General features: G+C 38.3%; 1 protein-coding gene across 4 annotated transcripts in view; it reads left to right on the top strand.

Moving 5' to 3' along the window:
* Nucleotides 1-17500, top strand: part of LOC144975467 (uncharacterized) — a 59062-nt gene that overhangs the window by 34944 nt on the left and 6618 nt on the right. For all 4 annotated transcript variants that reach the window (XM_078919575.1, XM_078919577.1, XM_078919573.1 and 1 more), the window contains 3 exons: nt 5493-5583; nt 6818-6972; nt 7940-8000. In XM_078919575.1, the coding sequence (XP_078775701.1) occupies nt 5493-5583; nt 6818-6972; nt 7940-8000 (307 nt within the window). The remainder of the gene's footprint in view (nt 1-5492; nt 5584-6817; nt 6973-7939; nt 8001-17500) is intronic.

Genomic DNA, 17500 nt, shown 5'->3' with positions numbered 1-17500 from the left:
TCTCGCTAAGAATGCGAATTCAAAGCTGTCTCAGCAGACTAAAACAGAGACGATTTCATTCGAGACGCTTTCATCTGTGGCTTGTCCTCGAATCAAATAAGACAAAGACTCCTTGAAAATAAGACCTTGGATCTCTCTACTGCTTTTGACCAAGCTAGGTCCCTTGAAATGGCACATAAACAATCATTAACATACAACAGTGCATCGCCTTTACCTGTGCCATGTGGCAGTGCGACCACTCCTTACATTGACGAAACTGATACACCATCTAGTGATACACTATCTGCAGCAACTAGTATTAAATGCTTCTTCTGTGGATTTCAACGACACCCACGATCTAAATGCCCTGCCCGGGAAGCGACATGCAAAGGCTGCGGGAAGAAGGGACACTACCAGAAAGTGTGCTTATCAAAATGGAAACCAAACAACTTTGCATCCGCTGCTGAACCCCTCATCAATTCGGCCTTCACTGCTGCAGCCCCTTCAAGTCTTCGTAAAGCCATCATCGGCGTGAAAGTCTGTTGTAATTCCATGAAGGCTCTTATAGACAAGGGAAGCTCGGAGAGTTTCATCTCCGCCGAGAAGGCGCGATCTCTAAACCTCCAAACATGCAATTCTCGAAAGCAAATATCGATGGCCTCCTCTAATCTCTCCAGTGTGACTAAAGGCCATTGTTTTGTCTCTCTGGAATACAATTGCGAGACCTATCAAGGAGTGAAGCTCTCCATTCTTCCTGGATTGTATGCCGACGTGATTCTGGGTCACGATTTCCTTGGCCAACACGAGGGACTGGAGATTAGTTTCAAAGGGTCGAAGCCCACATTCTAGATCTGTGGCTTAACTGCTGCTAAAGTGAAACCTGCCTCTTTATTCAAAAACTTGCTCCCAGAATGCCCACCCATAGCAACAAAAGCAAGGTGGTTCTCAACACCGGACAAACAATTTATAGATACTGAGGTCCAAAAACTAATTGCAGAAGATGTGATTGAACCCTCCGATTCTCCGTGGAGAGCGCAAGTCTTGGTGACAACGAATGACAGGCACAAAAAGAGAATGATGGTGGACTATAGCCAAACTATCAACCGCTTTTCTCAGCTTGATGCATACCCTCTCCCCAGAATCGATGAGATGATCGAGGAAATTTCAAAATATGAAGTATACAGTACAATCGACCTCCGCAGTGCCTACCACCAAATCCCTGTGAAGGAGGAAGAAACACTCTACACTGCCTTCGAAGCCAGCGGGAACCTGTATCAATTCAAACGCATTCCATTTGGTGTCACTAATGGAGTGGCCTGCTTCCAACGTATTATTGACAGTATGATAATAAATGAGAAGCTCAAGGATACTTTTGCATATCTAGATAATGTCACAATCTGCAGAAGAAATCAACAAGAACATGTTCAAGAACTTCTCTCATTTCATGAAATGTGCCACTGAGTACAACATTACTTTCAATGAACACAAGAGCATCCTTTTCACCAGAGAAGTCAGACTGCTTGGATTCCTGGTTTCCAAAGGCAACATCCAACCGGATCCTGACAGGCTGAAACCATTGCGCGACCTTGCTGATCCCCACGATGTAAAATCCCAACGCCGTATAGTAGGCATGTTTGCCTATTACTCATCTTGGATCCCACATTTCTCTGATGAAATACACCTCCTAGTCAACAATAGCATATTTAATTTCTAATTCCAGCGGAAGTGAAGGAAGCCTTTGAACTGCTGAAGAAGGAGATAGAGAATGCAGCTGTCACTACCGTTGACCAAGATGTTTCCCTAGTGGTTGAAACAGATGCTTCGGACATCGCAATAGCAGCTACGCAAAATCAGAATGGGAGAACAGTTGCTTTTTTTTTTCCAGAACTCTGAATCAAAGTGAAAGGAGGCATTCCTCTGTAGAGAAAGAGGCATATGCCATTGTGGAGGCTCTCCGTAAATGGAAACACTACTTACTTGGGAAGCATTTCAAACTTGTAACTGACCAGAAAAGCGTTGCCTTCATGTACAATAACTCTCAGAAAGGGAAGGTGAAGAATGACAAAATCCAAAGATGGAGAATCGAATTGTCGTGCTACAGCTACGATGTTGTCTACAGACCAGGCAAAGACAATCATGCAGCAGACGCTCCTTCCAGAGGCTATTGTTCTACAACTCATTCTGATCCTGAGGCCTTTCAAAATCTCCATGACTTATTATCCCATCCTGGGGTTACAAGGATGATGCATTTCGTCAAATCCAAGAACCTGCCTTACTCGCTTGATGAAGTGAAGAAGGTTTGTGCAAACTGTAAAGTCTGCTGTGAACTGAAGCCTTCCTTCTACAAACAGTCAAATCCTAATCTGATTAAAGCTACTCAGCCCTTTGAGCGCCTGAGTGTGGACTTCATGGGTCCTCTGCCCTCTTCTTCAAGAAGTAAATACCTTTTAACAATGATTGACGAATACTCTCGCTTTCCGTTTGCTTTTCCGTGTACCGATATGAGTGCCGCAACAATCATCAAATGCTTCTGCCAGCTTTTCTCTCTGTTTGGAATGCCGTCTTATGTGCACTCTGATAGAGGGGCCAACTTCATGTCCGCCGAACTCAAGGACTTTTTACATAGGAAGAGTGTAGCTACTAGCCGGACTACTCCGTATAACCCGAGAGGTGATGGACAAGTGGAGCGACTGAACGGAACACCCTGGAAGACAATAACGCTTGCACTGAAGTCTCGTGGTCTGGAGATTCACCAGTGGGAACTCGTTCTTCCTGATTCCATTCATTCCCTAAGGTCTCTTTTGTGCACTTCCACTAACGAAACTCCTCATGAGAGAATATTTCGCTACAACAGGGAATCCACAACCGGTACAACTCTTCCGACTTGGCTCACTACCCCTGGAACGGTGCTCATGAGAAGGAACGTGAGATCTTCAAAGTATGAACCTTTGGTAGATGAAGTCGAACTGTTGGATTGCAATCCATTCTATGCCCATGTCAGATTCCAGGACGGGAGGGAGACAACAGTAGCTTTACGTAACCTAGCACCATCTGGTGGCCTGCCTATGCCTGACTCTTTCGTAAAGGAAACTTTTCCTCCGCTCACGCACCCCTCAATTAATGAACCAACAAACCAGGCACTGGACGTTCCAGTAACCGTTCTTATTCAGGCGGATGCCTCAAATCAAGTTTCGGAACAAGCGGAATCGGTAGACACTCCTGATCCTGAACCTCAAACCTCATTCTGTGAAGAAAACGGGCCAAACCCCTCTGACCCCGAAACACCTAATGAGAACACTCGTCGTCCCAAACCAAGTCCTTTCATTCGGACCCGGGCTTACAATCTGCGCAATAGAGAAGCCTGAACTTTCCTGACAATCTCTAAGACCAAGACTATACTTGTTGTGTTTTGATTCATAGCAATACGTCCCCCATTCTTATTTGATAATAGACTTTGGGAATTTGCAATCATTGTTCGATTTGTAATGCTTCCAATTAGACTGAGGGGGGAAGAATGTTGTGATGTAGCTTTGTTCGTGCGCTTCGCTTTGCTATTATTTTCAACGCTTTGTTATACTATGTCTGCTTTATCTTTTTTCGTAACTGTTTGCTTTTCTGCTTGTGTTGCAGATCATCATGCTTCTTGTCGTACCTCTTTTGAATGTTGAATAAAGCCTAGACTTAGGTTTAAACTAAAGACAGACTCTTAAACAATCACTTCAAGCACGAAACGTGCTGCTTTTTGGTAATTTTTTGGAAGCTGTTATATTCAGTTTTGTTTACCATAATTTATTACAGTCCACAGCTTCTAGCAACTTAGTATCACATTTGCTTGTTGGCCTCTTTATTAAGTTGTTTTCTTTTTACATGCTTGCTTTCGTTGATAAATCTGACTTATTTACTTGTTTTACTGCTGAATAGGGTTCAATATTTGTGACGTAACTTCCCTCGTAATGACGCATTGTAACTGGTTCTAAACTATCGGAACAATGGCGGACGCCATAATTTCTATCACGACCCTTATAAAATACTTCTCCGACGAGCATAAAAGTGTATCCAAAGTAGAAAATCATTAGTAAATCTGATCATGTTTTGACTTTTATACATTCTGAACACATGACATGTGAAAAAGTTCTAGCTAGCACGAAGAGTATCCAAGTACTTTGCTTAGAACCAAGCTGCTGGTTGCTGGGCGGACGTGACATCAGACTATTGAATCCTATTAGTAAACTATTCACTTGCTCACCTGTTTCCTTACTTATTTGATTATTTATATACTTAATTATAAAATTACTATCTTGCTTAATTTAAAACTTTAAAAAAGTAGTCATTCAGCGCCATTGGGCATATGAAGCGAAGTTTATCCCGGTTTCTATAGCGTGAAACGGACAAAAGCAAATACTTGCTATCCATTAGATAGGACGCCAGTCTATCTCAAAGTACATTCCGGCAAATCTAGCAGACTCAGCTACCCAATCACTGCTTATGTCAGAAAATATCATCTCGACTGTAATCAGGATCGATCTCGATCAGTCCCTTTTCCTGTGAAGCGAATGCTCTACCAACTGAGCTATCGGGACCCCTAAGGTGCTTAATCACTGGTTTATTTAATGCTTATTTGTTTACTGACATACTGTCTTACTTGGTACGTATGTGCTTACTTGCTTTTTCACTTACCAACTTATTTAGTTACATATTTAAAATACGTACTGAATAGGATTCAATGGTCTGATGTCACGTCCGCCCAGCAACCAGTGTCTTGGTTCTAAACAAAGAAAATCGGTGCTTTTTATTCTTCATGCAGGCTATGACATTTTCACATGTCATGTGATCAGAATGTATAAAAGTCAAAACAAGATCAGATTTATAATGTTTTTTTCTCCTCCGAATACACTTTTATGCTCGTATGAGAAGTATTTCATAAGAGTCCACCATTGTTCCGATTGTTTAGAACCAGTTGCGAGGTTACTAAGGGAAATTCCGTCACGACTGTTGAAGCCGATTGCTTGCCAACTAAGTTACTTACTCACATACAAACTTGGTTATTTACAACTTGTGTAGATAATTACCCACAAGCTTAGATAAAAATTGATTTAAATATCATTTACTTTGTTACTACCTTATTAAAAATAATTCCCCTTATTCATCCCATAAGAGAAATTTGTCTCAAGGGAAGACTGTAATCACCCAGGCGTCAGCCGCAGTGCCTTGCCACAAACTGAACTAAGGCGAGGTGACTTGTATAAGGTCACACAGCGTAGCGGGTATTCGAACTCGGTACCGTTCGGGTACGAAGCAAAGACCGCTGATCCACGATGCCCAATTGCGTGTGTATTTAATTTCTTATTTAATTTCTAACTTACTTGTATGAAAGAAGAAGAAGAAGAAGAAGAAGAAGAAGAAGAAGAAGAAGAAGAAGAAGAAGAAGAAGAAGAAGAAGAAGAAGAAGAAGAAGAAGAAGAAGAAGAAGAAGGAAGAGGAAATTTTATCTTTTGTCTCCTTTTTCTCTCCAGACACTTGTCCCGCCAGCGCGGTCCAAACATGTTCCGTACCTTTTGAGACTCTTACTAGTGATGTTCTTACCTATAAGTCTGAAGCCTGTCGGTAAGCACCATTTCTTGTTTTGAATAAACACAAAGTATTATTTTTTCTTGAGTAGATAATGGTTACTTTGTCGATATGCATTGCCCTTCCATTCGGAAGACCCAGCTTTAGAGCCCCGAGATGAGGCGATGGGTCACAGAAGCCGCCAAGAGGGTTACTCTCAAATGGAAAATTAAGTAATAATATTTTAAAAAGTCTTTTTACGACACAATATCCACTAAATGTGCTCAAATCGCTTTAAAGAGGGTCCATGACCAACAGCTAAAAAAAAAGATAAGAAAGGAGAATGAGACAGGACACCTGTTAGGCGATATTACATTTTTTACGACAGAGGCAACGCTGTTAACGACCAGGTGCTCATTCTACACCAAGAATATTATACCACAAGACTAAACTAGGGATGTCGATAGTAAATAATAATAATAATAATAATAATAATAATAATAATAATAATAATAATAATAATAATAATAATAATAATAATAATAATAATAATAATAATATTTCTGTCTTTGGTTACGTTAATAGCACTCGACTCACGAGAATATGATCAGTTAGATGTCAGTAAAGGGTTTTACTAATCTCAACTCTATCAACATTGTACTCCTTACAGAAATAGCTTTGATATACATGCAAGTCATCGGTTCGAGCCTCGCTCGGCGCAGAGTTGAGTCCTTGGAAAAGGATCTTTACTCACATTCTCTCACTGTACTCAGGTGTGAAATGAGTACCTCGCTGTCAACAGCATCGTCTCTGTCGGAGAAATATGTAAGATTCCTAACAGGCGTCATGTTTCGTCCCATAATAGGTAAAGCGCTGATGTTGACTGGGGACCCTTGGATAAGCTTTTCAGCACGTTTGGAGGTGACTGTCCGATGAAAATCCTCTAGTCTAAGGCTATGTTTTCTAGTGATCTGACACTCGATTTCGGATCGGAATGTCCTGGGTTCGAGCCTCGCTCAGCGCATAGTTTAGTCCCTGGAAAAGGATCTTTACTCACATTCTATCACCGTACTCAGGTGTAAAATGAGAACCTGGCCGGTAAGAGTGTTGTCTGTGGAAAAAAATAAAATGTAATATCACCTTTTCAGGCGTCAAGTCTTGTTCTGGATGTTACGAGTTGCTGTTGGTCAGGGACCTTTTGTAAAGCGATAATTGGATATTGCGCTATATAAAACCTCAATTTTCTTCTCTAGTTTTATATATTTATAGTATTTGTTTATATTATGCTTAGGAACATTTTGGAGGTGTACAACTGTGAGTTGAGAGACCTATCACCATGCCCTAAAGACTATACAGCGTATTTCCTCCAATTCACAAATTTCATGTACAGTAGCCGTGAAGACTGTCATAAATACGTGCCGGTGAACACTACAGGAAATTACACAGGTAAGTTTAGATTTAGTTCCAATTTTAGAGTTGGGCTTAGCGACGTAAGATAGCGAGCGACATAGCATCACTGATATTTTGTATCCAAAACACAGCACCGTATTTTACAACACGGTAGCGGAATAATTCGACAGATGTTCTCCAAAGTGGCCGAGTGGTTAAGGCATTGCACTGTCAACCCTTAGATCCCGGGTTCGAGCCCCGCTTCAGGCACTTTCGTTTTTTTTCCTTGGGCAAGATTATTAGCCCCCAATTTGCTCCCTTAGACATCATGGGTGGTTCCTGTTGACATCAGACATATTGTTTGATGAATTATCTATATTCCTTCGTGGAATGCATAGGCGACGCGATCTTACGGTGTCGTTGCGAAATTGAGTAATTTTAAAAACAACTATTTCTCCCTACTTAGTTTTCATACTTCACAAGTTGGTCCTACTTTTCTTACCAGACACCTTATATGGATTTTTGCAACATTTTCTATTTCTTCGAGACTTCGGCAATTGTTAATTTGTCTGTCAAGGGTTAGGTATCCCTATTTACCATGGATCTTAGAGTAGTGTGAAGTTTAAAACTCATGTCCAGGGTTAGACTCCCATTGAAAAACAAAAACAAATGATATTAACAATTCCATTCATATCCTCCATCACATAATAAAATCAGTAATCTCTTTTCGACTGGTTTCTTCCAAATGCCAACTATGTGCGGCTATGTGGTCTAGTGGTATAACACTTGCTTTCAGATCGGAAGTTCATGGTTCGAGCTTTGCTCTGCGCATAGTTGCGTCTAGTCATATTATCTCACCGTACTTAGGTGTAAAAGGAGTACCTGGCCGTTAACAGCGCCTAGCAGGCGTCATGTCTTGTTCTACACGTTACATGTTGCAGTTGATCAAGGACTCTTTGTGCATGTTTAGAGGATATTGCCCTATATAAAAACCCAACCTTCAACTTCATCTTCTATTAACTAGAATGCTTTTTGACGGACTGTGGCTTCGAGTGGTTTGATTCATACAAAGATCAGGTCTGTGGGTGAGTGTGCATTGATTTATCGATCTTTTAGTGCTAGAGGCAGTGGACTGTAAAAAATTGTTATAAACAAAAATGAAATAACAGCTTCAAGAACAAAATAATAAATGTCAGATAAAGATCGAAGCAAATGTGTATGAAAGGTGTCAGACAAAACAAGAAAGTCAAACTCCCCAAAATCAGTCGACCTCGACTGGGGATCGAACCTCAGACGTGCTGATTACCAGTTCAGAAGGTCTGAGGTTCGATCCCCAGTCGAGATAGACTATTTTTTGGGATGTTTTTTTTTGTTGGTATTTTTCTTTCTTGCTTTGTCTGGTGCCTTTCATACACACTTGTTCAAATCTTTATCTTACAACAGAAGCTGCTCCTTAATTTCTTAATTTACTAAATGTCACTAGATACTTTTATGACATTAAGTTGTAATGATATTTCCAACCACAATGGTGTTAATAATAATAATAATACAAAAAGGTCCCCACAAAGGTGTAGCTTTAAATTATTAATAGTAGGGGGAATTAGGCTAAAACCGTGCAAATTCGGGTTGAAAGCATGAAAATTAGCATACAGGTTGCTAAGACCCATAGAAAAAACATCTGATATAGAACCACTCTGGCAATCAATCATAACGTATCGGTTTTAAGGCCTTAGATTTTACCTAATACAGCTATATTAAACAAGGGAAATAACTGCGTAAAATATATATTTTCTTCATATTCATTGTATTAGGGAAAATTAGGCTAAAACCGTGCACATTGGGGTTGAAATCCTGAAAATTGGCATATAGGTAGCTATGACCCGTATAAATAACAACTGATATAGAACCACTCTGGCAATTTATCAGAACAGTGCGTTTTTAGCACTTTTATTTTTTCCTATATAGCATTACTTATCCGAGGAAATAACCACGACACAAGGATTACTATACTGAAAGGATTGACATGTGGAATCTTCAGCCCCCGCTAGTGGGGGCCATTGGTTGGATAACGATTTCAAGCAAAACTACTACTTTTCTGCCTTGGTACAATTTCCTTGAATGCGCAATAATTGATTCTGTTCTTATAATTTCGGTACTTTATAAGAAATTGGTTAATTGGCGACCATAAGTTTTAAATAATATTTCTTATATCTTGAATGATATGAAAATATATAAAAAGTAGCGAACTATCAACAATTTTACTGGAAAGTATGAACTATTTTTTATGATGCCCTCTTACAAATTGAGTGATTGGGTTTGTTTTCATTTTTTAAAATCGAAAGTACGAATCTGCTTTCAATTCCTTTTAATAACTTGATAGATCTATGGCTAATTTATCGAACCAGAATCTTGAAAAGTGGTAAGTACCAATAATAATTGCGTAATAATTATTATTTAGGAAATGTTTAGAATTAGCATCTGGCTGTAGTTCCTGCAGACGATAGTTGGACCCATTGTCGTGCTTGCTCTGTCGAGTCGCACAGATATGGTGGTCAGACTCCGACATCCTGATTCGGATTTGTTTTTTATTTTATTATGGCTTGTGGCTTTATATTTATATCTTTTTTTCTATTATGGTTAACTGATAAATATTGACTTTATTGTATTAGTCTAGTGTATAAGTCTAGAGGGCCCTTTGCTCGTCACGTCAACTTCACAACTTGAACAGTCCTTTCTACTACTAACAACAGTTGCTAGATTGATAGATAGTAGTCATTACTATTGCTAGATAGCTAGACTAGAATAGTTAGTGGGTCTGATATTACCATATATGATGGAACTTGGACTCTGAATATATAGTTATGCCCATTACATGGATCTGGTGTTGCTGATATGACTGTCAATCGTATGGGACTAGTACTCTGAATATATAGTTTTGCCTCATTGATCAAAATGATCTGAGATGTTACTGTTACAACAGTTACACTCACCCAACTCAATCACTCTAATTATCTCTGTAACTATGGGAGGGAATTATGGATCCATTGACTGAAAGGATTGTACTAGTAGTCTGAAGATATAGTTTTGTCTCAATGATCTGAGAAGTAACTTGTATTAATTAACTCTTGACTACATGGAAGGGAACTATGGATCTGATTCTGATGCTACTCATTGACTGTAAGGAATGAACTGTAGTATAGTAGTCAGATTTTTTATGAATGGCGCATGTTTTTCTAGTTTTTCTCAGATGTCCTTCTATCAAAAGTTGTAAAACTTTGTGTCAACCTCCGAATCAATTTCTATTAACTGAATAAACATTTTGGCCCGTATTGTGATGCCATATCACAAAAAAGATTTCTTCTTCACTACCTATAAAAATCTACTTTAAAACCCCTGTCATAAAATTAGAGATTTTACTCTGCTAAAAATGTAAACATTTTCGCACCACAAAGTAAGATGAATTCATCGTTTTTCAAAATAATCTTGTGACACGGTAGTTCCGGCTAGTGGTTATGAGTTCATATCATACTATTTTCCGAATAAAAGCAACACACATTAACTGTTATAGTAACAACTAATGTAGTTTGCATCCCATTTTGACTTTGTAATTTATTGCTTTTTATTTACATCACGTCACAATTACCGAAGACTGATATGAATCTCTAGCTTTAACTCATTTGAACTAGTGATTAAATACTCAAAATTGTCATATTAACAATGAATGTTTATATTTAACTTTGAAAAATTGTATCTATGCATGAACGTTTCACACAGCATTTTAAGTTTTCGTTTAAACCTATAAGCTCTTAAACAATACGATATGATACGGAATCTCTATCGGTTCCTCTCTCGTAAGGCTGCGAAAAGAAGTCCACTTTTATCTATCGATAAGTCATTAATTAAAGAGGACAGCTATGGAATTGGAATTTCACAATCAACCCTCAGTTTTGCATGTTATTGTTGTTGAACACAAGCACATATTTGTGGAAACATTGTATCATAAATTGATGAATTTCTACTTTTGACTGGTCTACATTAAATTTATGTAATCCTCTTTGGCATAAAGAACAAGCTATTTCTCAAAAATTTGAAATCAAAATAATGTTGGAAGCGCGTAATGTTCACTTTCATTTGTATTCATCAATAACGTATATTGATTGTTATAAAATGTAAACATGTCTGTCGTTCCTTCATATTCGGATTCTGTACGAACATCATATAAGTTTCAATTAACCGAACATTCCATTTTAACAAATTCTTTCAAAATGGATAAGCGGAAAATCATATTTTTGACACTATAATCATATTTAGATTCCAATACTTACTAGTTATCGATTTTAATATAGCTGTAATAAGCGAAATTCTTTCCTATTGTTTTAAAATTCGTGAAAAAATATATTTTACTAGGACAAAATGATCCAGAGGTTCATACAAATTTTTGCAGCTGTAATAATAATAATAATAATAATGCTGAAAACTTATATAGCGCTATAACTCCGAGACACCAGACTCGAAGCGCTTAAATTACAAATTACTTTGGCTGAAACATACTCATTTACACACACAAGCACACACACACACACACACAACACACATACACACACACACACACAACACAACACACAACACAAACCAAACCTATCTTGCTTCTCATACCATCTACTAAAATCGAAACAAATATGTTTTAAGCGAACGTTTAAAAATAGACAAAGATTCTTTTTCACGAATGCTCTGCGGTAAGGCGTTCCAAATAGAGGGTCCGAAATGAGAAAAGGATCTCATTCCAGCATTTTTCCGAATTCGAGGGACAACTAGTTTTGTGGAATCACTGGCCGAACGTAAGGGGCGGGGTTTTGAATATCTTTCAATTAGTTCTGAAAGGTAGGAAGGGGCAGTACCTTCAATACAACGATACACTAAAACACAAGCTTTGAATTTAATTCTTTTCTCAACAGGCAGCCAATGCAGTTCATGAAGTAGAGGTCCGGCAGAGTCGCACCTACGCTTCATGAATACTAGTCTGGCAGCGCTGTTTTGGACAATCTGAAGACGTTTCAGATTGTATTGCGAAACGCCAAACAACAGAGCATTACAATAATCCAATTTCGATAGTACGAGGGACACAACCAGGTGCTTGGTCACATCCTCAGATATGAACCGTCTAATGGAAGCAATCTTTTTTAGTTGGAAAAAGAGAGATCTAACCAAATTATTAACCTGATGCTCCATCGACAGTCCAGAGTCTAAGAATGTGCCAAGGTTTTTCACTTTGTCAACAATTTGAATAGAGGCATCCCCCAACTTCAAATCTGTTTCACTTTTCCACTTCCTGTTCCCCACATACAGCACCTCCGTCTTATCATCATTCAGTTTCAGTCTGTTCTCATTCATCCATTTCTTAACACTTTGGATACAATTTTTACTATTGGCTGATACTTCTTGTAAATTTCTCGTATTGGAAACGCAGTACAATTGCGTATCATCAGCGTATTGATGGTAAGACAGACCAAAACTTCTGATGATTTTAGACAGAGGGCCAACGTACAAAACAAAAAGAACGGGTCCAAGTACTGAACCCTGGGGAACCCCACAATCAAGAAAGATTTCCTCCGATCTATATTCATCCACCGTAATAATCTGTTTACGTTTAAACAAATATGACCTAAACCAATCAAGCGCTGCACCAGACACGCCATAAGTAATTTCAAGACGTTTGAGAAGAAGATTGTGATCAATAGTATCAAAAGCAGACGATAGGTCAAGCAAATTCAGCAAAGAACATGAACCATTGTCTATAACAGAGAGGAGATCATTAACAACCCTAACAAGTGCGGTTTCCGTCGAATGATGTTGCCTATAAGCAGACTGAAATTTTTCTTCAAGACAATTATTTTTAGGATGAGACAGTAATTGTTTCAAAACAAGCTTTTCTAAGATCTTAGAGAGAAAAGGAAGATTAGAGACAGGGCGATAGTTTTTTAAGTTCTCTTTATCGAGATCAGGTTTTTTCAAAAGGGGTTTGACATGAGCAACTTTGTAAATGTCTGGTACAGCACCTGACTGCAACGAATTATTAACAATACATGTAAATGGTGTTAAAATTACATCAATGCATTTTTTTAAAATGGCAGTATTTAAGGGGTCTAAATCACAACTTTTAGTTGGAGACGACATAATGCAATCACGTAAGTCAGCTTCAGTAATCTCTGAAAAATGTGTTAACGAATCACCATGAAACTTGTCAAATGTTGTAGGGATCGATTCAGACGAGAGTTCTTTCCTGATGGTATCCGTTTTTTCTTTAAAATATTGACCAAAGCGAGTTGGTAGATCTGCACGATCGATTAAAGATGGGAAAGCTGGTTGCGTCTGTTGTCCCAGCAGTTCCTTGGTCAAGGCAAAGAATTGTCTCGAACGTCCCACGTTTTTGAGGCTTTCTTCATAGAATTTCTTTTTGGCCCTGAAATTGACGGCTTTTGCATCATTTCTAGCCGCGATGTATCGCTTCTTATCGACAGCATCTCTGGACTTAAGCCATTTTCTTTCTGCCCGCCTCCTGGCTAATCCATTCAATTTTATTTCGGTATTATACCAGGGTGCTTGACGTCTCACTTTTACTGCTCTAGTTGTTAAGGGAGCATGCTTGTCCACCGTACCAACAATTGACTCGTGGAGACCATTCGCATCATGTTTATTTTTAACGTTATGGTCAAGGTCTTGTTTAAAAATGTTCATGTTTATATTCTTCAAATTACGGGATGTTATCATCTTTTTTACTTCGTGCTTCATTGGAAATAAAACGCAAAACACAATTAAATGATGGTCAGAGATTAATTTATCAATATTTGAGACAGGTGAAGAGAGAGAATGTTCAATGTCTGTAATGACATGATCTATTGTGTGGCCATGGTTGTTTGTAGGACCGCTTACAAGTTGAATATAGTTGTTTGTGTCAATAATCTCCCGAAATACTTTCGATTCATTTTTGTTTCCGAAATAATCAATGTTAAAATCACCCATAAAAATATTATGCTTTTTGTTAATGGATTGCATAGACATAAATTCTCCGAACTCAGATAAAAAATCAATTGTTGATATTTTGTTTTGTTGGCTTGGTGGTGGGCGGTAGACACAGTGAAACGACTTTTTAAAGTTATTTTCATGAATGGCAAATCCAGCGTATTCAAAACTTCTAAAATTATCATGGTGAAATGATATCTTGTCAAAGAGTGACAAGTTGTAAATAATTGCAATACCACCTCCTTTCCTCCCAATGCGTGGAAATGATTTAATACAAAAGCCTTCGGGTGTAATTGCTTTCATAATTGGATCATCATATGAATGATTAAGCCATGTTTCCAAGATGACAAAAATATTAATTTTATGATCTTCAATAATGTCGATTATGTCTTGAGTTTTATTACGACACGATCTAACATTTAGTAATCCAATTTTTAAACTGGTATGATCACTACGTGCAGGTTGTTGTTGTTGTTGTTGTTGTTGTTGTTTTTGTTGCTCAAGACGGTGCTGTTGCTGCGAGTTGTTGTCATGGTGGTCGTTAATTTCATACTGACTGTCACGGACAGTGTTGACATTTGACAAGGAACGATGAAGATTACTCATTGAAGTGATTAGATTGGATGGGGGACGAGTATTGATAAATTGAAGCGAGGATCGAGGTCGTAGGGGGAGCGGGCGTGGGGTTGGCCGATGACCAATGACGGTGGTTATAGGGCGTTGTTTTCGTCTACCCCCTCTGAGTCTGTTCATAAAATTAGTATTATAAATAGATCGATGTACACGGTAGTTGTTAAAAGTTGTAAAATATAGCACAGTGAATAAAGTTTCCAATATGGCTGTAAACAAATAGCAGTTTAAAACTATGTTCGACTTTGGAAAATCCATACTTAAGTTTTAAAATTTTTAGAAAAATCCTCTGTTAGAAATCGTTAAAATGTATATCAATAAAACCACAAGACTATCACAAATCAGATGGTATTAAAATCCAGGCGAAATGTCAGATAAAAATCACTCAAAACACGTAAATGAAAGAGCCAACAAAAACAAGACTCGCCGGTCAGGCGTGTTACAGACGAATATGTACATTGTGAACAGCTGAGAAAAAGAAGACAAAGGTGCGCCCTTCATTAAAAATCCGACTATTGTATCCCTTAGTAGATATTTTGGTATTCATCTTTTTCTTGGGATCATCCTCCGCAGATTACCTCCCTTTGTTGATATTTTACATCTCCTTTCCCCTTCATCTAATTGTTCACCTTCATCTTCATCATCATTTTACATGTACATTCATTAATCAAGCTTCTAAAGAAATCATCCTGAATCAATCACTATAAGGTCAGTTTTTAGAATATCTAACTACTCATCCTTTCCGTTTCTTGGCTACTCCTATTCACTGTTGATAATAATAATCATTAAATATTTTTTTGGACCCAGAATTCACAATCACTCTCTAAAAAGGTAGATCTTGCCATATAATAATGCCACTGCTGTTATTTTGGTGTAAATTTTCTATATTTTTTGTTGGCCCCCACTAGCGTTGCCTGAAGATTCCATATGATTGTCCTTTCAGTATAGTTGTCCTTGCCACGATAATACAATGTGCGCTCTAAAACTTTAAATACACCGGTAACCATTTACGGTAGCCAACTGATGGTTATTTCGTGTTGTAACTAGTAGATAAAAGCGGGAGAGGGGGGGGGGGAGGGAGTGAGCGGGAAATACGGAGAGAGAGAGAGAGAGAGAGAGAGAGAGAGAGAGAGAGACGCACGCACACACACACACACACACACACAGCGAGAGAGAGAGAGAGAGAGAGAGAGAGAATTTTACTCATTACTGTACTAACCTAACTAGTAGATAAAAGAGAGAGAGGGGGAGAGGGAGTGAGACGGAGAGAGAGCGGAAGATAGATAGAGAGAGAGAGAGAGAGAGAGAGAGAGAGAGAGAGAGAATTTTACTCATTACTGTACTGACCTAACAACCCCCCCCCCCCCCACACACACACACCCATCCCACATCTAAACAAGTCCGTGCAAGGCAAACCGGACCTTAAACACTTGCATCGGGTGCCGATACATTTTCTCTTACATGAACATTTGATGAGTTTTTGGGACACTTTTGACAATTCTGGAAATAAGCTCCACAGTGGTTCATATCGATCGTCACATTTTTTGCAGGGTTCTCTTCTATAAAAGATATAATGTTAGCAAAAGCTCGACTTCTTTCAAGAACTGTGACATCATGATTATCATCAGCAGTGACATCTTTTAAAGCTTGTTTTTTTAAGTATCGTGCATGACAAATTTTATGGTATCTTTTATAGATAACGCCATTTCACGAATATTTTCTTCCATATCTGTTGTCATTACAGAATGGAGTACTCCCGATTCCATATTTTTACAAAATAGCTCGTTTGTTTATTATAGCCAATCTCTAATTTTGAACGTTGTCTCATTATTATCGTGGGTTGCGAAATATATTCATTCGGTGACTCCTGCAAGTCAAATGACGAAGTTTGGAATTCTTGTAGGGCAATTCTTTTAGATTTCTTTAATTCTAATCGCCTACTTTTGTTGGCATTAAATTTTACACGACAATACTTATGCCACTTAGCATCATTTTGTTTTAAGCTTTCAATAATCTCATTTCTTTCTGATGAATTTAAAAAATAGATACATCCAACTTGTTTTCATCACAAACCAAAGATTTGAATTGTGTTAGTTAAATCTTCAAAAAGAATTTCATAGCCATGCCCTTTGTCACACCTCCTCGACTTAGAGGGACATTATAAATGGTCTGTATTATCTTGTTGGCATATCAAACACTTGTCCCAGTCTCTGGGAGCAGTTCTTTTTGCCATTGTATGTGTATCTGAAATCATGCAAACGCATTCCTTTATTAGGCATATGCAATATTTTTTCATAACTCTCTCTCTCTCTCACTGTCTCTCTCTTTCTCTCTCTCTCTCTCTCTCTCTCTCTCTCTCTCTCTCTCTCTTTCTTTCTTTCTTTCGTTCTTTCTGTTAAAGACCCATCATCAGCAGGCAAAATGTGTGCAGTGCCTTACATAAGGACACAACAGTACTATTAGAACATTCTCCCATTGTCCCTTTGAGGTAAATAACGTAAAGTGAATAACTTGCCACAATACAGCATCATAGTGGTTGATGATGATGATAATGATGATAATTATAGCAATGTAAGTGGTATGCTGACTCTTTACTGTCATCAAGTTTGACCGAAATAGGTTTTAACTCACGTAAAATGATTATAGCAGTATTTTTGAAAAGAAAAGAAAATAGGCGGAGGGGAGAAGGAGCACTGTCCTTTGTCAACACCGGTTATAGGCATTTATTGAGCTGTGTTCTGTTAGTCTGTTTTGTCTACCCCTCTGCTCGTCTTCCCGTCTGCCCGTCCGTTTTAGAGCAATTGATTATACTTATTAAATCAAATGCAGAAAAAATCCCATATTATAGAATATTGCTCGCTAGACGTCCTTTAAAACAAGTGAAATTGAATAATATTTACGATTAAATAATGTGTATGGTTCGTGAATCGAAAGT

Source organism: Berghia stephanieae, chromosome 6, assembly GCF_034508935.2.
Source record: "Berghia stephanieae isolate SIO BIC M18660-M18661 chromosome 6, UCSD_Bste_1.3, whole genome shotgun sequence".
Classification (NCBI taxonomy): domain Eukaryota; kingdom Metazoa; phylum Mollusca; class Gastropoda; order Nudibranchia; family Aeolidiidae; genus Berghia; species Berghia stephanieae.
This window is presented reverse-complemented; position numbering and strand designations above follow the sequence as displayed.